Here is a 22,332-nt window from a genome sequence, read left to right as displayed (position 1 = left end):
ACTTGTATAGGTAACAGAGAGGACAGGGAAGGTCTCACTTTTCATATTACAATCCACTCGAATACAGCCAATAAAAAGTTATAAATGCATGTAAACTGGTACAAATTGTTACCTTGAAACTTGCAGGGACAGAGCAGCTTTTTTCCGCAGGCTGTGACACTCAAACTCATCCTCAACACTCCACCATAATTTTCTTATTTCTTGTGGAGAATAAAGGGACAACTCACACTCTGTCGTAAAATTGGAGACTGACAGTACATGTCTAGCATTTGACCTGGAGATGGTCTCCTGGGTTGGTTTATCAGAAACGGAGTGGGATGTAGCATGCCCCAGATCTGTGTGTTATTAATTATGCACTTGTCTGTCTGGCTCCACCCAGCTGAGGTGTCTCACACACATGAACACATATACACATCTTCATCTGCAATGACAAAACAGATTATGTCCTCTCGTTTGTACTTAGAAGTGTTGTTGTTGTTTTAAATTTTTTTTTTGTAAATGGGTGCACACATATATATCCACACATTCCAGCAGACATGGTATAGTCTCTTAGGGACCTCTGTGTAGCTTTCATTCATCAATTATACACATGTTTTTGTCTGTGGTGAAGAGGAGATTTTGATCTATGACAATGAAATGCATAAATGAGGATTTTTAAAGTAAGCTGAGAGTAGGGCTGCATGATGATTTAAAAAAAATCATAGTGCTATTAATTTGGCAGATCAGGAATGATCATTCTTGAATCAAAATGTTCATTTTTAATGCTCTTTTTACATTGAGTGGAAATATATCAATGAATGAATGAATTGAATATTGCACCTGTCCATATTGGGATTCTGATCACAATATTTGAAGATTTAGATGAACTGCGCTGCCCTCTTTGAGAATAAGTTCTTTCAGGGGTGTTTTCTCTAATGCTGACTACAATGAAACATAACTGATGCAAGTGAAGTTGATGGCACTAAACACTACCCTAAGAGCTTCAAAATTAAGTTAAGTAAAGAATCAGTCCTTTACTTAATAGTTCAATGAATTGTAGGGTTTGGTGTTCACTCCCCATTTACAATTCAATATATTTGAAACTCAATCATGTGCTGCTTAGTGACATTTGTGTTTACACTTCTATGGTTTTTTTTGTGCCAACTTCTTCCATGATGTATATGCAGTTTTAAGGCTTGCATTACACTGCTATGAGTTGTAAGTAACTCCCTTTAGCAAAGTCTGTGTTCATTTTAAAAGGGGGCGTAGGTAGAGTCAGAGCTGCTTAACAAAAATGCCAAAGGTTTCAAACAAATAATAAGTATTTCTGATGGTATGTCTGATCAGTCATAAAACTAAAACTATTTTTTATTGCTGAGTGCTGAGGATGAACTGAGGGCTCTCACAGCCTGGGGAAAGGCGATGCTCTCTACAGTATGGCAATAAAATGCCATCTTTTGTACAAAGGGCTGCCAGAGACAACAAAAATGTTCAGTTTTAATTCTCACCACAGCTCCACCAAAAGCCCCTTTTTTTATTCAGCAGATTCACTCAAAACACCAATGAGAAGGATAAAGGTAGAAGCTGTCCTGCCCCAACAGGTGCAACATTGCTTACAGCAGATTGAGGAAGATGTCAATCAAGCTCAGCCTGTGCACACACAGAAACTCCTGAGAATAGGTCTAATTAGCCAGACTAGGTGAAAACACCTGTGTGGGTGGACCATGAGTGAACAGGAGCTTTAGCAGTTTAATCTTCAAAATACTGCTTTTTACTGCCAAGACTCTATCACTCTAAAACCATGAACCAAGACACACACATGCACACCCGCATGCACACACCTTACCAATCAAGTGCGCATGCCACGTGTCTCCTCTCCAGTCCCAAGCCACCAGTCACAGCATTGTGTGAGTGTGTGAGTTTCATCCAAAAAAACATATGGTATCCTTTATGGCAGAGGTAGGACCTAAATCCACTGTATTCCTGAAGCTTAAAGGCTCAGTGTATTGGAAGCTCGAACATCAGCATCTCTCACACACATGTATCACTGCAGCTCAGTCATTCATTTGAAAACACACTGATACAGCCGAAACAAAGCCACACCTCCATCTCTCTCTCTCTCTCTCTCTCTCTGTCTCTCACTCGCTCATCTGGTCTCTCTCTCTCTCTTCTCGTTGCTAAGCAACTGTTCAGCTGGGCTGATCTCTTGCAGACATAAGCAGTCATGCAATGGAATATAGAGTCATTTATGATATATTGCATTATCACAGAAAAGAGTCACATAGATATAATGTTAGGGATGACAAAAATAAATAAATACTGAAGTAAAGACAAAAATTGAAATAAGCAAAAATAGAGCGGTATATCAAGCGAGTTGTTATTTTCTGTCTCTACGTAACTTTAGCTCCTCCAGGGAAAAAAAATTATGAAGAATAAGGTATGATACAAAATAGAAATACTCATGGTGATTCCAAATTCTAGCTCTCTGCTGGGGAGAAGGACATCTGGAATACCTTGCTTAGCTTGCTTTCACCGCAACCCGCTCTCATAAAAGCACAATATGTAACATGTCCCCATTAAAATGCCTACAAACGACTAGACTGTTGTTACATAATCTGTTGAGTTGTGTTTGTACATCATCCCATTGTTTCCAATAATGGTCAAACCAGAGAAATCTGTCATTTTTTCAAATGTGTTTCATTTGATTGCCTGTCGATGGCATCAAATCCCTTTATCCCCTTTAGTTGCTGCAACTTCTGGGCATTGGGGGTTACACCAGATGATATGTCAGAGAGTGAGGAAGTCTGCAACCTAGCTAGCTAACCACTGTACTTTGTATTGCTTTGTATCCTGGAGCACAATTATTTGTTGTTGTTTGCTACATGTTCTGTACAATATAGACAATTCCCATGATCCCACACTAGTTCACAAAGTCATCAAACTCTGTCTTTTGTTATTGTTTTAACTGTTAACCCGCAGTAGTTGCGTTTCCATCCACCTTTTCTTATTCGCATTTTCAAAAACTGCGAATAAATACTTGGATGGAAACGCCAGAAGTTCGAAAAAAGGCAGTAAATTCGCAAAAAAGTTTTTAGGCTTGGAGGCGGTGGATTTGTCAGCGTATCGATAAAAGGAAAATGCGACTTTTTGTTATGGAAACAGGTTTTGCGAATAAATCATGACTAACCCGGATGTGACGTCATGGTACGACGTCCCAAAAGTCCTTCGCCCGGTGACGTTCCCAAACAAATGGAGAACGACGCGGTCTCCCTCCAGCAAACTCCGACAGCACTCGTAACATTAAAAATCTTCTTTTCCTTCTCCTCTTTAGGAGGGTTTTGTAGGCTGTGAACGCTGACAAAATTGTAGCTAATGTTCTCCCAAGAGCCGACAGGTTCACCAGTAAATTGTCCATGATGTTGAGTGTCAGCTGAGTGTCAACTGTCAGCTGAGTGTCAACTGTTGTCATGGATACATTCACGCTCTCTAATGATGTAATCTCACGGCGCACTCCTCCTCTCCCAATAATCGCAAAACAATAATGAATGGAAACAGGCATAAATTCGCATTTGCTTTTTGCGCATTTTCACAAAATCCGCTCTTAAATTCGATACTTTTGGATGGAAACCCAGTTAGTGGCAGAAATTCTAATTGTATATGGATGGACATTATGACATACTTACCCTTGAAGTCAAACTTAACCTTTATTTGTATGTTAAATATGGAGTGAATATAGATTGTACCTGATATATGTAACCATTGTCAGTGACAGACGGATGGTTGGAGGTTACACTGCGAGGACCCACAGGCATCTTTAGTATCTCCTCACAGCCTAGCAAGAGGAGGGCAGGAAGGAAGGAAAAAGGAAGAAAAGAAAGACAGAAGGTTGTAGTGTTTGAAGATGAGATGAAGATTATCCTCAGTCTGAGGAATAGTTTGACATTTTGGGGCAAAACACTGATTAACTTTTTTGCCAAGAGTTATGCTGCACTCGAAAGAAAACGACCCCAGGAAAAGTGCAATGGAACGGTCATCCAAGTCGGAATTCCAAGTCAGAAACTCGGCAGACATCACAGCAGTATGGCTGTGCACATAGTGAAAAAATACTTTTAACCTCTTCATCACTCCTTACTTCATATAGTGTTTGTTTGTCAAACGTGCAGTAAATACAACTTTGTAGTTGTCATTTTCACTTTCATTGAGTTCATCTGTTCTCAATAGAAGTCTTTGACAGTATGTGTTAGGAGTGACTCCTCCTGTCTTTTTTAAAGTGCCATCAACTATTAAATCAGCTGCTGTAGTTACTGTGAAGTTTGCAGATCCATGTTTTCCCAAGCAGATGCACTGGGATGCTTATAGAATGGAAGTCGGGAATACACACCCAGAAATACCGATTTCCAACTTGCAATGGAATGCAGCATTAAATGAGAAGACTGACACCACTCTCATAGAATGCAATAGCCAGCAACCAGTTAGTTTAGTTTAGCATAAAGACTGGATATGGGGGGAGACCGCTGGCTTGGCTCTGTCCAAAGGTAACAAGATTCAGCTACAGCACCTCTAAAGCTCACTACACATTGTATTTAGGGAGAGGAATGGCATGATAAAATGCAGTATTCAGCTAATTCTCTGCTAAACCTCTATGTGTACATCTACATATACCACACATTTCCTACCTTTGATGGCGAATACTCCATGACAAAAGTCTTTGAAGTTGATCTTCCCATGAGCCTTAGGATCCAGGTATCTGGTCAACTTCTTCACCTGTGGGAGACAGAAGTCCGTCAAGTTACATATTACCAGTTTTCCTCAGAGATCTTTACAATATGGACACGGTGTGGCTCCCTCTATCTCAAGACCCTCAACTGAAAAACAAAACTAGTTGAGCACGGGCATGAAGTATTGGTTCACCCGTCTGAGTACAGCCCTGCTGTATATTAAATAGGCCCATCATTCTAAACTGAGTTTGGACTTTCAAACATGAGTGATGTGGCTTTGTGGACTACAATGTTAGCTGAATGATTTAATGTGATGAGAGAAGATGATGAGTACAGAGAGGCATAAAACCAAATAGCACCAACAGACGAAGATGGGTTGGAATGGCATGAGATTTTCAAGGTACGATTACTGTCTCAGAAATGATCATGGTTTCACGGTATTACACGATTCTTTTAAGTATTATCATCAATACAATGACCCTTAACACAATGACAACAGAAGGGTTTCTTTCTTTTTCACTTTATTATAATTTCATAAAATATTATGCCCTGAAAGATGACACTTGATTTAAACCTGAAATATTCATTTATCACTAGTTCAGTAGAATTCAATATTGTATATAAGCAAATGCACACAATAATGTATGATAATTATCAACATTCATTCATCAACCGATTTCACTATTAACTGCGGTTCAAAATGTCTTGTGTGTAAGCTTGTGCACCAGCTTAAAATGCAAAGCAGCAACGAGTTCAGGTAAGCAAAATTATCCATGCTACCACCAGATCCCAGCATTAGTGTTTGAGGAGAGCTACTTGGCCGAGGGACCCAACACTGAAGCTTTGGTTCTGCCAAAAAAACGCCTGAAGTTGTCAGTATGGGACCATTTTGAAAACACAAAGAACAACCGGGGTGTTGCTCAAGAAGATGAATATCCAAACTTGCCAAAGAAATGTTGATGCTGATGGTCCAACACCTCAAATTAACGGCAACAACTTCAAGACAACCATCCAGCTACACATGCTCAAGCTGAGGTAATACACCAACGTCAAAATCTTTAGTGGCAGGCTTCCTAATGTAGCTCAGAGTGGTAGGGAATTAATAACAATACAGTCAAGAAAGTAGCAAGAGTTGGGCTTTCAGTGTAATTTACAGTATGCCAGTGGAAAAAAGCAGGAAAAGGAGCTTTGCACCGTTTATAAATTAACACTCATCGAAATAGCGTGTAATCCACTCAAGCTGCTGAGCGATTATTTCAATGTATTTATTTCATTTTCACTAAAACTGCACTTTGACTTGACTTTATTTATTTCTCTTGATTATTTTGTACTATATTCTTTGGTTACCATATTATTGCAGTTTCAAAAGACAGCAACTGTTAAATAAGCACAAAAAAACACATGCAATAAAAACCTCTTTACACATCCAAAGTGAAATAAATGAATGCACTGCAATTGTGAAACAGAGAAAAAAGGATTTTTCCTCAGTGTTAGGGTTTTGAGTTAGTTATTTCCTGTTTTATGTTGAAGGATCCTTCTCATGTGGCATGTTTTAAACTTCGTCGTTTCGTTTTCTCCTGCCATTTTTCCTGTTCACCTGTGTTTCATTTTATTAACTAGCACCAGTGTATTTAACTTGGTGTTTATCCTCAGTCCTTGTTGGTTCGTCTGCGTTTTCACATCTGTTCTACAACCCAAGTGTTTTGTGCCTCGTTTCTTACCTGCATTTGCTGCCTGTGTTCTTTGCATCATCCTGATTTGTACATTTTTGTTTGTTGAGTTTTTGCTCTGGTTGGCGCCTGCCTTTGTGTGTGTGCATCAATTGTTTTTTTTCAACCTGCCTGCTGTGCTGTCTTGCGTTTGGGTCCTGCTTAACTGTGACCCTCAGACTTTAACTGTACCGTCAAAATCTAGAATTGTTGCATCACAAGGTCAAGAATGACCTTTCATGCTCATCTAGTTGATAGTCTTATGCCCAATGCCCTTTTCAGTTCTTATAAAGGACTGCAGTCTACTGCTACATGTAAAATGAAGATTCCCAGTACAATGTCTCATTTTTGTAGTTCACTGAATGGGTTTCTTGGGTTTCTTGTGACACTAACTCACTAATCTGTTGGTATACATGCACAGTCAGGTATTTTGTTTGAGCACTTAACATTCAGTGGTGTCATAAAATAAGATGTCATCAGTGCACTGAGCACTGTTGACAGTGCATTCAGCTTCGCCTCAAAGCAGCTAATTTCTGCCCCTTCATCAACTACTCCTCACACTCCGCTGATGAAACATTTCCTTTGGTTGAAATAACTTAACAGTCACACATGAGAAGACTATGGCTCCGACCCTGACACTTGTACTGAGAGCAGGTGTTGTGAACACAGGCTTTGATGCTGGATCAGCTTTGATGAGTCTGGATAAATACATCAAAATGACCTATTAGAGTCGAGTGTACTCTACTCGAGTGTACTGTGAAACTACGCCAGCATCTGCAGAGCCACATGCTGACTGACAAATGTTATCTCTCACACACACACACAGTCTCACATCCCAGAGCTCAGTGTCACATAAATCACACAAGCTTAAATGCAAATGTCAACATGCTGTGCCTAGACCTAATACCACTCTGTGTCATCAATTTAACATCAAACACCTACAATACAGACTTGTTAATGTCAGACAGGCAGAAACCAGTGTCAGCTAATCTCTAATGAAAACATTATCTGAAGCTCTTACACAGAGGTCACAACTTGTTTTTTATATGATATTCCTACAACAGAAAAAAATATTCTTTACATTTGAATTTAGATAAAACCAGATATTCTTTATATTACATTACAAACCACTGTTCTACTACCATCTGTTTTAATTATTAAGAGATATTGCACAGTTGACTTATAATCTAATGCATGTGCTAAAATAAGCATTCCACACTACAGCTTGAAGGCTGTTAAGTAATTCAGAATTTGTCAGAAACAGCGCTTCACAAAGGTTATAAAGTTTCTCTTAACTCCTCAACTCACAAAATTGAGCGATTTTATGAAGGAGTATGGGGACTTTCTCTCCCTCTTCATCTCCTTGCTGTTGTTGCTGTAGTTTATGTGGCTGCTTCGACCTATAATGTGTTGGTGTTCCAAGTTTGCCGTCTGCTGTAGTGCAAAACCTCTAAAATTGTTGTAAATTTTTGTTAAAACGATTAGATACATGTCATCCTGGCCATTCAACTTAATACAAAAAAACATTATTGTCACGCACCATTTACTATGATGTCATTCTATAGATCAACCTCTTAGCACCCCCAACTATGACTGACTTGGCTGCACTTGGCAGGTTTGCTGCTGAGGACCCAAGGAAGTGCTGTGTCAAATTTGGTACAATTAATATGAGCACAACATGGTTTGGTTTGGTCCTTTCAGGAAAACAAGACCCAAATGATGTTATAGAGCACAAAAAACAATTCCCCTGTAGGGATAGTGAACAGATACAGAAATAACAAACAGTATGTGGTATAGAATCCATTAAATGTTCTTTTATAAATAATGCATTTGCACTGTTATAATCCCTAGAGTGTTGGTGTGCATGCGTGTAGTAAAGGAGCAGCAGTGTGGTTGAAACACAAGGAATAAAGACATTATTTCATACTGTATGCAGTAATCTGACTCTCCTGCAGTGAACTGATGTTTCTGGATGTGTCACTGGAGAGCATGTTGTTTTCCAAATGAAACAAATGTAAATACGGCACCATCTCATAGGCTGTTTTTAGCTAGGCTGGTCATTTCATTACTTAAGAACCAACCAATCTGCACACAGACTCCTTGTGAAGCTCTCGTTGCCATGGTGACAAAGAACACAGAGATGAGAGGAGCCGCGAGAAGGGAGGAGGAAGATGGAGTAGTAGCTTCCTCTTAGTATGACTGAGTTATTTTTAGTGATGTGTTCAGGGTGCTCAGCCGCCATGACAGCTTAGAGGAAAATCTGCTCTCACTGTCATTTATCTGGGATACTTTAACCTGCCGCGTCTACTACTGACTCCCATCTCACCACTATGTTTGATTCATTTCTCTTCCTTGCACATGTTTTAAAACTGCAGTCTCCAAATAACCTAATGTGACCAAACAGCTATTCAAACGCAGGTAGAACAAGAGGCTGAGGAACTGGCTGGTATTCTTCTTGAATGTAAAGGAGGGAACCTATCCTTCACCTGAAACCTGTATTTTAAGCTAATGAACAAAAGTTATGCTACAACATACTAAACGTTATTGCTCATCACTTCCCATAACTACCGAATGTTTTAAAATTCATTTCCAGTTCTTCCAGACAGCCACTGCTTTTATTTTTTTTTTTTAGCTGGGTAAAAGCTCAAAAACCTGCTTCGGATGAATATAGGTCAATTTAGATAGATTTATAAAATTTAGTGCGCTAATGCAGTTGCAAACAGGTAAATATTTAAAGCTAGGGTGTGATAAAAAAAATCGTATTGCAATTATTTTGACAGATATTGTTTACAGTGTTTTTTGCTGTGGACTGTTCCTAACCGAGTGAAATGACCCAAAGTGGTTAGGATGCAGTCAAGGTAAGTCTTAATTCCCTAAATTCAAAGGAAAAGTGCTTCAAGGCCTCCTTGCGCATCTCCTTTAGCTTAGAGAACGTTGGACCATCCTTTAACAAAGGAAAAGAGATTATTCTGTCCCAAAATTCCATGCAGCAGCAGCAACACTTACAACAAAAACAAACAATCAACTTTGCACACTACACATCCAGCCTGTATCAGCCTGAACAGCCTGAAGAACAATCAATTCACATTTCAAGGTTCTTAAATGTGTTCATCATACATACAGATGTTTATATAGTTCATAATACTGCAGCACAGTGAGGATACAGATGTTAATATAGTTTATAATACTGCAGCACAGTGAGGATACAGATGTTAATGTAGTTTATAATACTGCAGCACAGTGAGTATACAGATGTTAATATAGTTTATAATACTGCAGCACAGTGAGGATACAGATGTTTATATAGTTTATAATACTGCAGCACGGTGAGGATACAGATGTTTATATAGTTTATAATACTGCAGCGCAGTGAGGATACAGATGTTTAATATAGTTTAATACTGCAGCACAGTGAGGATACAGATGTTTATATAGTTTATAATACTGCAGCACGGTGAGGATACAGATGTTTATATAGTTTAAAAATACTGCAGCGCAGTGAGGATACAGATGTTTAATATAGTTTGTAATACTGCATAACAGTGAGGATACAGATGTTTAATATAGTTTATAATACTGCAGCACAGTGAGGATACAGATGTTAATATAGTTTAATACTGCAGCACAGTGAGGATACAGATGTTTAATATAGTTTAATACTGCAGCACAGTGAGGATAAAGATGTTTAATATAGTTTATAATACTGCAGCACAGTGAGGATACAGATGTTTATATAGTTTATAATACTGCAGCACAGTGAGGATACAGATGTTTATATAGTTTATAATACTGCAGCGCAGTGAGGATACAGATGTTTATATAGTTTATAATACTGCAGCGCAGTGAGAATACAGATGTTTATATAGTTTATAATACTGCAGCGCAGTGAGGATACAGATGTTTAATATAGTTTGTAATACTGCAGCGCAGTGAGGATACAGTTGTTAATATAGTTTAATACTGCAGCACAGTGAGGATACAGATGTTAATAGTTTATAATATTGCAGTGCAGTGAGGATACAGATGTTAATGTAGTTTATAACACTGCAGCACAGTGAGGATACAGATGTTAATATAGTTTATAATACTGCAGCGCAGTGAGGATACAGATGTTAATATAGTTTATAATACTGCAGCACAGTGAGTATACAGATGTTAATATAGTTTATAATACTGCAGCACAGTGAGGATACAGATGTTAATAGTTTATAATACTGCAGCACAGTGAGGATACAGATGTTAATATAGTTTATAATACTGCAGTGCAGTGAGGATACAGATGTTAATATAGTTTATAATACTGCAGCACAGTGAGTATACAGATGTTTAATATAGTTTATAATACTGCAGCACAGTGAGGATACAGATGTTTAATATAGTTTATAATACTGCAGCGCAGTGAGGATACGGATGTTAATATAGTTTAATACTGCAGCACAGTGATGATACAGATGTTAATATAGTTTAATACTGCAGCACAGTGAGGATACAGATGTTAATATAGTTTAATACTGCAGCACAGTGATGATACAGATGTTAATATAGTTTATAATACTGCAGCACAGTGAGGATACAGATGTTAATAGTTTATAATACTGCAGCACAGTGAGGATACAGATGTTAATATAGTTTATAATACTGCTGCACAGTGAGGATACAGATGTTAATATAGTTTATAATACTGCTGCACAGTGAGGATACAGACGTATAATATAGTTTAATACTGCAGCACAGTGAGGATAGATGTTTAATATAGTTTATAATACTGCAGCACAGTGGGATACAGATGTTAATATAGTTTATAATACTGCAGCGCAGTGAGGATACAGATGTTAATATAGTTTGTAATACTGCAGCACAGTGAGGATACAGATGTTTAATATAGTTTAATACTGCAGCACAGTGAGGATACAGATGTTAATATAGTTTATAATACTGCAGCACAGTGAGGATACAGATGTTAATATAGTTTAATACTGCAGCACAGTGAGGATACAGATGTTTAATATAGTTTAATACTGCAGCACAGTGAGGATACAGATGTTTAATATAGTTTAATACTGCAGCACAGTGAGGAGACAGATGTTTAATGCGTATATAACACTATATCAGTCTGTCGTCACTGTGGACAGTCTGATGTATATTCATACAGTTCACTGAAAAACACAAAATTGTAGTCTTACATTAATCTTTATGATCAAAGTTTTTATATCACGTCGACATTCTATCTTATGCTCCTTCATCCATTCGTCCACATCCCTCTCTTTTTTGCTACGAGTCTGAACACTTTTTTAAATCAGTTGATGGTTTTAATAATGTTCACCTCATTTAAGGTGTTGCTGCAGCCCCTCAGTACCCTTAATGAAAAAGTATTTTTCACCTGGCTGTCATGTTCATATAGCCTCAATGAAACAGCACAATAAGAACGTATGGGGCAAATAATCAAAGATGCACTTTTTGTAGTTCATCTTCAGAACGTAGTTTCACAACAGCAGACCCACGTCAATAACATCCAGCGTCACATTATTCAATTACTTAGTCTAGTGCAGTCAGATTCTCTGCACAGCAGTCCTTTTCCTAAATCCTTTTGAATTCTCCTTTCTTGGACCTCATGACGTGTTCCATCAGGGTTAAGAGAAGTGGTTAAGAAAGGACTTAGGAGGTGAATATTAAACCGCTGCCCCGGTACTGCTGGTGGTTCCTCAACCGGGGACTGGCAGAGCGTTTTCCATGGTGCTGAACCTGAGGCTGCCATTGACTGTCGCAGGGTACATCAAATACAATATTTACATCTCTGGAGTTCCTTTGGAGCTAATCTGAGCCCTCAACATCCCACCTCACTGCACTCAACATGAACCATGAGCACATTTGACTTAGTGTACTTAGCGTTGAGAATCTAAAATGAGAGCATGCCCCAGCTCCAGTGTCATGGCATTTGTACTGCTCATGCTAAAGATCACAAAATGGCACTAGTCAAAGGTGAGCATAGCAACTTGGAAATATAGCAAGGCTATTTAGCTTGCAGCCACAACATGAGTACAGTCTCACGCTGCTGTGGAGCCTGGAGAACAGCACTTCCTCTGGACAGACACTTAAAATCCAAATCATCAGTGGTCCAGAAGCCTACGCAAGATTAATTAAAGGGCAACACAGGATGATGACCAAGATAGGAAATACGCAAAAAAAATGTATTCTGCTCCACAGAATGCTGTTTATTCTTTAGTGAAAAACTGAGCAGTCAGATAGGGAGATTTGATTTGAACATCTGTTGTGTTTTACTGTTTTGTCGTGATCACTTTCAGCTGTTTCAAGAGTCATGTTTAGTCACTGCTGATGAAAACAACGTTTCTTGTATTGCTGCTTCATAATAAAACCTTTAAATTACTGAATGACGGGGGGATTTTATTGTGAAGAAGTTATAGGAAATGAAACTTGTTTGGAACTAAATTAGTGGAGCTACTTTGTTTGCGGTGATTCTTCAACAGTATTGTGGGGATTGGGACAAGCACGTCATTGGTTTAAGACACACCTTCAAGCAGGTAGCCCAGTTGTGGTGGAAATGCAAAATCCCTGCCGCGCTGGGCTGCCACACCCAGTCAAACCAAGTAGAGCCAGGCTGGCAGACATAATGGAAAAACCGTCCTGTGGACAAGGAGGCAAGTCACCGCGACAGTCAGCCCTCCAGACCGAGAACTCATACATATTTTTCTTACTATTGTTGTCTCATCCTGGATCTGAGGAACAACTATCCTGGATCTCCATGAGCAGTGTCTCTCTGAACTGTATCTGTCTGCATTGGACCTCTCTGGAACTGGATGTCCCTGACTGTCTGTATCACCTGCTTCCTAGTAAAAATCTGTGTATAAAATCAGTTAACAGTGTGTAGTACTACCAGCATGTCCTTAATAAAATGGGCTATGGATGCCATGATAACGTTAGACTTCACCGAGTTGTAGCTGGAAAAAGTGTTCTCTGTGTCTTTGTCTTGCGTGTTCTTGCTAGTGCTAGCTTTAGCTCTAGCTAGCATCTTCGTTGTCTGCACAGGTTTCACCATGCCATCTCGCCAGGCGAACGCTAATTTGTTGTGCTACTACTGTACTTAAACACTTTTCTACAGAGCTTACAACCGGCCTGCTTTTTTTCAAACTTTCCGTCCTTAAAATCCAAATCTCTTCCAAACTTTTGATTTTAGATTTGACGGTGCATTGTAAATCTTGTTGCCATTGACGGACATGTTGGTTTTGTTTCCTGCTATGCTAACATTTCTGTGCCAGAGTGTTGTGCTGACCTTTGAACTTTTACAAGAGTTTGATGACACTGTGAGAAAGAAGCAGCATAGCAGTTTCACTCAACCGATTCACACCTTTAAAATTGGCCCATCAACCGGTTCACTGTACATTTAGAACGATCCAGAGGTCCCTGTATTGGTGTACCTTTGTTCAAAACATACCATAAAACTAAGTAGTTTTAGCACTTTAATATTTTAACTTTCAACCAGATTATACTAGCACTACACCTATGTTTTCAGGTAAACTTGTGGTGTCTACGTAATCATTAAGTTGATGTGCTTGTAGTCAGTCTCTCTTTGGTCTGTTTGTCTCTCTTGTTGACCTAGCCAGGCAGTATATAGCCTCTATCTCTGTCTGTATTTTATTTACCAGCCACTTCCAGCGCTGTTGTGTGACTCTGTGCCTGAAAAACATGAGACTGAAATACAACTCATGTTATTTATTATGTTTGATGAATGCCAAGTACATTTACTCGAGTACAGGTATTTCAGCTAAGCTTTGTGTTGGAGTTTGTGGTATGTCAAACTCTAAATTTTGACACAAACATTTTCGTACTTACTGTAAATGCATATCAGTTACAAATATTGGTTATTGGCCTCCTTGACAACCAAAAAAAGAAACAGTCGCAGTCAAAAGTTTCCATCCACAAAAGAAAGTAAATGGAATAATGAAGAAGGAGGATTATCTCCAAATTCTTCAGGAAAACCTCAAATCATCAGCAGAAGATTGGGTCTTGGGTGCAGATGGGTGGTTCAACAGGACAATGATCCCAAACACACATCATAAGTGGTAAAGGAATGGCTAAATCAGGCTAGAATTGAGGTTTTGGAATGGTCTTCCCAAAGTCCTGACTTGAACCTCATCAAGAACACGTGGACTGTGCTGACGAAACAAGTCTGTGCCAGGAAGCCAACAAATGTAGTTAAACTTCAACAATTTTGTCAAGAAGGTGGTAGGAGTGGTTAAAATGTATTCAGCCAGAGGACTACCAGACGCTTGTGGATCGCTATCAAAAGCCGCTAACTGAGGTGAAAATGGCCAAGAGACATTTTACCAAATATTAAAATTACTGTATGTGTATTTTTGATCCAGCAGATTTTTTCACATTTTCAGAAGACCTATAATAAATTCATTACTGAACCAAACTTCATGAATGTTTGTTGTGAAAAAATAGTATGTGTTCCACTCATTCCATCACAGAAAAATGAGAGCTGTCACTGGAACTCAAGACTGCCATGACATATATGTTCTTCACAAGTGTATGGAAACTTTTATCCACAACTGTATTGGTCGACCTCTATTGGTAACCATTGCCCTAAAAGAAGAACTACAAGGGCAGGGTTACACACATTTCAGCAATGTAAGGTTTTACAAGTACATCCAAGTACTGTATTGATTTAATGGCTGCTGCTTAACCAGCCCATATGGTCACATGATTGAATATACAGACAGATATCTGAAGTCTCTTCACCTCATTGCATGGGTCTGATCGAATTATGACGAACCAATGAGAACACAGATTAAGGCCGTCCTATAACTCTTAAAATGTCATTGCAAAGCTTCACTGTCAGGAAAGAGAAAGTTTTTGTTTTCTTTCTTTTGATCAAATTGTGTAAAACTAAACAGCCTAAACAGTACAGTCTTGTTTACTGATTTAAAAAAATTCCCCACAATGGCCTAATACAACTTGAGACATAAAACTGATATACCACTGTATTAACAGTATTATCCTTTTAGATTATGAGGAGGCAAGACAAAAAAACTCATATTCACCACTAATGTTTAACCTGTACTGTAGATGTCCTAAATACAGTTTGATATCACAAGAAAAATTTGGTCAGTACACCGCCAAATTGGTGCAGACTGGGAAAAGACCAAGAGCATTTTATTAAGTGAAAGAGTGTAAACATTTTCTTAACCTTTAAACACTGCAAAACACAAGCCAGAGATGGCTTTTATAACAGGAATATAGGAAGTTAATGCCAAAACCAGGATTATTTGTTCAAAATGTATTCCAAAATATGTCCTATGGTATAAGCTTATGTGCAGATTTTATGAGTTATTAAGTCATTTCCATTAACAAACTGTCGACAGTCTAATTCAGCAATTGCTAACAGAATACTATGGTCACAACCAAAACCTACTGTATGTCACTATGAAAATGTGCTGTCTTGACGGACACATGGGATGTTTTTTCAAAAATACAGTATATTGAGTTATCAACTAAGATGTTATTATAGTGTTTGGTTTGATATATATTAAAACAAATCAATCAGTATGATCAACTTTATGCTTTTACAATGAAAGCTGGGATTCAAAATGCAATGAAATGAAATTTAAAAATATATATTTATATGTAAACAAAATCTTAATCAATAGGTCAATTTAAGCGTTTTTAATAGATTATATACTATTGTTAGTAGTAGTTTCAGTAGTGACAATTTTATTTTATTTTTTCGGGGGGGCAATTACCAGGCTAGAAGTAGGGCCTTAGATATTATACAATTTACATACATACAAAAACACATTCATTTCAAGATGTTTCCAAGTCTGACTTTGTACCAATTCTGTAGAATGGCCCATAAAGGCGTCTATTTAGCGTTAGCGAGCTGTTTTCACACGGCAAAGCCTCAACACATATCATGAGACAAACAGAGGTATCAAACATGACAGCTTGCAGTCATCTGTCGTATACTGTAGCAGCATACCAGTCCAGTAAAGATGCTGCTAGCTAATGGTTAGGTAATGAGGCACTAAATGCTAGCACCTCTAGCACACCTGTGACATTAAAACGTAGGACAGGTAGTCTGTCTGTTGTTGTCACGGGCTCATGAGATCTACCAGTCGCCACTTGTTACTAAATAGCCTTGTCAGACTGCTGGTTGGATAGCACAGCTTGTCACATACAGAACAGGCCTACGCCTGTGGAGGAGCTATGTGTCCATAGTTGCCCATTCGTTACTCACCTCCTCTCCTTGACCGAACTGAAGACCGAGATCCACCAAGTGCTCCACCCGGATGAAGCCGTCAGCATCCTCGTCACACACGTCGAAAACCTCCTTCAGCCTCCTCAGAAACTGCAAGAGCTGCTCTTGGTCGGGGAAAACATGTCCGTCCATTGTAGAGCTGGCTTCGTCGGCGGAAGATGTATTTTCCCAATCAAACTGGCTGTTAAAGAATCGGCTTGACGGTCACCATCATCGCTCCCGCCCTCAGCTCCGCCGTACCGACTGCTGCTGCTGCTGCTGCTGTGACGTACGCAGCAGCACCGCCTGTTCAAGAGGCGCGAGTTACGGAAAAGGGCGATGATGCACGAGTTGGGCACGAGGCATTGCGTCACAAGACAGCTGCTGATTAATAATCCAGGTGTGTTACCACCCCTGCCTTCCACCAAAATAAAATGTGATACTGAGCAGCTGCCTCCACGGTCTAATATGGCCTTTAGGCTATTTCTCAAAGCTGTCTGTCCACTACAACTGCACCGAAAACCATGTAGCGACATTAATGTGTAAAACAATATGGAAGCCCATTGCTGCCAAAATAATGAGACTCCTGACTCCAGTGAGACTCCTGAACTCATCCTCAACACTCCATTTCATAAAATAGATTTAGCACAAAAGACTCAAACAGAGTTTTACCTTTTAAACCCTTGTGTTTAAAAAAAACGGCAATGAATTTACCTCGTAAAGAAATGAAAAGTTTCTTTATAAGCAATGAAACATACCTTCACTCAACTTGGTACAGTCAGGGGTTTTTCCCAAATCAGCCTTTCTTGGTGCGGTATGATCAGTGTAATATTAGCATTATAGATCTGCATGGGGAGTATATCGATATTACGTCGTTATTGTGATATGAGACTATATTTGGTCTTAAACCTGGTTTTAAAGGCTGCATTACAGTAAAGTGATGTCATTTTCTGAACTTACCAGACTGTTGTACTTGCTATAATGCTTGCTCTAATGTTTGTGTGTGTGTGTGTGTGTGTGTGTGTGTGTGTGTGTGTGTGTGTGTGTCATCAGTCATGTGTATGGATAAGCAATAGAAAATACACTGTGTGTGTCTGTCTGTCTGTCTGTCTGTCTGTCTGTCTGTCTGTCTGTCTTGGCTCATGTGGGTGGATTTCTTATTATTTTGAATGGAAAATGTCTTGAGGGAAATGGCTCCTAAACACCTGGTTGTATAACTGCTATTGCTAAAATATGAATATCGGGGTTGACGACTTCCAATTGTGTTTTGAAAACGCATTTTTTAATGTGTTTTTCACAAATTTTGCAAAATCCGTTTTGCGAATTGTTTCCAAAAGACATAGCACAGATGTCCCTACCAAGCAGTACCTTTTGATGTATGTTTCAAAGTCGCCCACACCCACTGCCTCCTCTTCTCCCAATGTGTGCCTGTCAGAGTGGAGGGTCAGAGTCCGCTGCACAAAACAGACTGAGGAGAAATGACTTGTGTCTGACAGACCCCTACCTGAAGCCCTGCCTAGCCCCTAATTCTGCTCCAACAGTCATCACTATCGTTTCACACTATTTTAAGGATATAATCACGTGACTTTTAGAAAGTTCACTCACTCTCCACTCTCAGTTTGTTTGTGAATATTGTGCAGCTACTAATGACTTACATCAAGACGAACACTTGATACCGTGGGATGCATCCGTTTTTCTGCTGCTGCTGCTGCTCCAGCCTGTAGTGATAGCAGTAGCAGCGATGCTAAAGTCTAGTTTTGTAAATATTGGCTATGGTGAGAAGTCTTACTGTTAGGTTTTCATTTTATTTGAGAAGTAGGCTCATCCAATGAAAAATGTCAAAATCTGGATGAAGGAATTTTTATCTTATTTTATTTTTCAGTTTTCCCCATGAGGGATTACAACCATGTCGTGGTCAGGGGGTTTGCGTGCCTCAGTGACCCCAAGAGCTACACCAGCAGGAGCTTAGTCTCCTGGTGGTGTAACCAAGTTGGACAGGTCGAAGAATAGAGGCCTGATAAAGTGCAATCAGCTGTTCCTCCAGGTTGGGTGTTGGACACAGTGCTAACAAACCAGTTCCATAGAGAAAACACTGTTACAGGCAAAAGATAGTCCCCAAAAAGTGTCTGTAAAACACACCCCAAAAAAATGCACATTATGTGCACCCACAATGTCCCCTTCACATTTCTGACTGCCTCCTAATATATGTCTGCCTCAAACTGGCCCTGTTGTGTTCATGTGCACATAGTGCAAGCTAAATGTAAGCAGTAATGCAGGCTGTTCAGACAGCTACATTAATTCAAATAGAAACATATCAGTTCAAGCCCTTTGTTTGCAAGATGCCAAGTGAAAATGTCAAATTCGGATTTTTCAGATTTTCAAATACTATGGATTTCTTTTTGAAACTAAAATAGCTACATCTTGACAGTGATAGATATTTTGTAAATGCTTTATTTAGCTTTCCAAATGAACTTTGATACAGTTTCTAAATACAATATTTATATTAAATATATTTAAATATCTTTCAACCGTGAAGGCAGAAAGAAAAATAAAAAAAGCTATACATTTCAGATAAATGTAGTTTTCTGCTTTTGAAAAAAAAAAAAGATATGACTCCGGTGGTCCTGTAGATCTCTACCTGAGAATGTCCTCCACTCAAATAGTCCCTAACTTTAGAAGTGACCAACTTAAGGCATCGCAGCAGATTGATGTGCCCAACCTGTATTCAACAGCCCAAAGTCCCACATGTGTGTGATGTAATACAGCCTAGTTTGTGTTCAATGAAAAGGCAAGTCCATATGACATATTTATTTTTATTTTAAATTAATTTATTTTTAATATTTTGTTTTACTTTGTTACTATTGTCTTTTAACTTAATCTAACATTACATATTAACCTAACTTAACCAAACATTTTTTTAGGTTACACCTAACAAGTGGGAGAAACCAGAGCACCTGGAGTAAACCCAACTACACATGGGGATGAACATGCTAACTCCACACAGACAGGTCTGGCCTGAACTGGAACTTGACTGTGAGGCAAATTTAGTGGCCCCATGGTGTCCTAAAGGAGGGTTCCTCAATCCTTCCCTGCCCTGCAGATGTTCCCCTGCCCCAAAACACTGGATTCAAATGATCAGCTCATCATGAAGTTCTGCTGAAACCTGACATCGACCCATTCATTTAAATCAGGTGTGTTGGAGCAGGGAACCCTCTAAAACATGCAAGGCAGGGGGTCCCCGAGGACTGAAGAATACTGTCCGAGAGAAGGGAAATAGAGGAATAAGAGGGAAATGAAGGCAGAGAGTGTGGAGAGAGGATATGCTGAAAGGGAATTTGGTAAAAGATGTGAGGCAATCTTTTTTTTAGGGTACACCTAACAAGTGGGAGAAACTGGAGAACCCAGAGTAAACCCAGCCACACATGGGGATGAACATGCTAAGTCCACCTGAACCTGAACCAGAACCTGACTGTGAGGCAATATTAGTGCCCCACAGTGTCATAGAGAAAGGAAATAATACCCAGCCAACATGTCCATGCAGGCCCCATATGAGTTAAATGTGAACTGCAAATGCCCATACTTAAAGCCTACATGGGAAAACAGGTGGGGCCACCATGGAACCTGTGATTAGCCCCCTTGGGACCCATATTTGCAGTTCACATTCTAACCCAAATGAGGCCCACATGGATATGTTGGCTGGGAGGGGAGAGAAGAGGAGGTGCAGGCAAAAGTGTGGGCAGTGGGAGTGTAAGGAGAATGATGGTGACAGGGGATGTCAGAAAAAGACGTGAGGAAAACTCACTGCCGATAAGATTTGACAAAGAAATATATTTTGGCTGGGTGGACTGGGTATTTCCAGCTTCTTTGATGCTGAGGTGTTGGCAGAATTTGGCTGGACTTTGTTAGGAATGGGTGGGAGGACAGTTGGCTTTACTTTTCACAGCCAGAGGTTTGCACACAAGTAGGGGCAGTAGATTATTACTGTTTAAAGGTAGGTCACAACCTTTATAAATACGCCCGTTCGTTCCCATGATAACCTGAGTCTTTCCTTTCGCCACAGTCTGGGTACAAGGCCTCATGTTCATATTGAGGGTGCATCACTGACTGGCAGTGGTAAGTGTGTGTTGCCTGCTACAGCTCCGTGACACCTGCTCGTTCATCACATGAGAGCTCTTCTGAAGCTTCAGCTTTCTTCCACCATAGAAAGCTGCCTCAAAGATGTGGCCCCTGGTCGCTGGATCTGGGTTCCTGGAGCACTGCTGAACCAGCTTCAGAGTACAAACAGTAGATGGATATATTGAACCAATGGTCTTGAGTGCAAACATACTTAATTTCATCTTTTTAATGAATTAATCCCCTTTTTTAAGCCTTGAACTGGAGATTGGCCATTTAATCATACAAATGTAGGAGTTTCACACTGTAATAGTCACATTTTAAATGCTTTCCTATAGCACTACTACATTAATATATGGAGGCATAATTTCTCCTCACATTTAGAAATATTACTTTAAAAAAAAAAACCTTAAACCAAAAAACATATTCCATCATAGGGCTGTAACGTCTATACAGTGTATTGATCTGCATAATGGCCAGACAGAAAAAAATGATCAAACGTGCCTTTCCATGCATGCTTGTGAAACAATTGCCTGGCCTCTCCTGATGTCCGTGAAACTCAACACTGCAACATTGTCTCGTGCACCCATGAAGAGGCTCTTCAGCCTGGCCAGTCTGATGCTGACAGCTTAAGTTTGTTCGTCCCACAGCAAGCAGTACATACGCCATTTACACTATCTTTCCTTTTAATTCTGTCATCCTCATCATCATCATCCTCTAAGGCCAGTATCATGATATTTTATTTTTTGATATATTACTTTCATGAAATTCATTTGATTTTCTAAGTCTGATCTAGTAAAGCTATCAATTCATGTATGAAATTATACCATTGACTTAGACATATAGTCTCCTGAGCACATATACAAATTCACTTAACTCACAGGTTACCATTAAGCCTTATTGTGAGGACGGCACCTGGAAAGGGGAATGATGTGTGTTTGATCATGTGTATAATGACTGGCTGGAGCCTGCCACTAGAACTGCTGGGGTTAAATTGGCATTTTGAACATAAAACATAAGAAAACACTAAAGTAGTGCTGCAGGTGATAGAAACTATTACAACTATAAAGTAGGAAGGAACATGAAAAGGCTCATCTATCAGAATTTGAAAAACAACAAACTATGCCATGAAATGGTACAGCCTGATCTGACCTGCACATATTCTACCCGCCACGCTGACGGCAGATCCGCACAGATTATAATGTATTCCTAGCCAAAAGGAAGACATGACAGTGACGTCACATAACTTGTGGCTGAAATGAGAATTACAACAAACACTTAAAAAAAACTTTTCACTTGGTTTCACAGATGGAAGAAACTTCAAAGGAAATTTGAATGATTATCCTGGCAAAACCTTTTTTCACCAGTTCTTAAGTCATAAACACAGGAGAGATTAAATGTAGACTGTCAGACTTATAAATGGATCATCAGAAAATAAAACAAATCCTTTTTATCTGTATTTATCCAGTGCAGCACTCACCTCATCAGTTTGTTTTTTTCTCTCTTACCTGTAAAAAAAAAAGTGTCCTGCCCGGCCCCTCAGGGCCTCTGCACCTGC

General features: G+C 39.3%; 1 protein-coding gene across 2 annotated transcripts in view; it reads right to left on the bottom strand.

The window, feature by feature from the left end:
* Positions 1–16,814, bottom strand: part of rab11fip4a (RAB11 family interacting protein 4 (class II) a) — a 29,315-nt gene extending 12,501 nt beyond the window's left edge. The window contains exons 1-3 of one of the 2 annotated variants that reach the window (XM_073493734.1): positions 16,662–16,814; positions 4,656–4,743; positions 3,723–3,811 (exon numbers count right to left, since the gene is read on the bottom strand). In XM_073493734.1, the coding sequence (XP_073349835.1) occupies positions 3,723–3,811; positions 4,656–4,743; positions 16,662–16,814 (330 nt within the window). Of the gene's footprint in view, positions 1–1,825; positions 2,032–3,722; positions 3,812–4,655; positions 4,744–16,661 lie in introns of those variants that run through there. The other variant, XM_073493733.1, reaches the window with a different exon arrangement.
* Between the last annotated feature and the right edge of the window lie 5,518 nt (positions 16,815–22,332).

Source organism: Pagrus major, chromosome 23 (genome assembly GCF_040436345.1).
Source record: "Pagrus major chromosome 23, Pma_NU_1.0".
Taxonomy (NCBI): Eukaryota; Metazoa; Chordata; class Actinopteri; order Spariformes; family Sparidae; genus Pagrus; species Pagrus major.
Note: the sequence above shows the minus strand (reverse complement) of the source record. Positions and strands in the feature narration are given on the sequence as shown.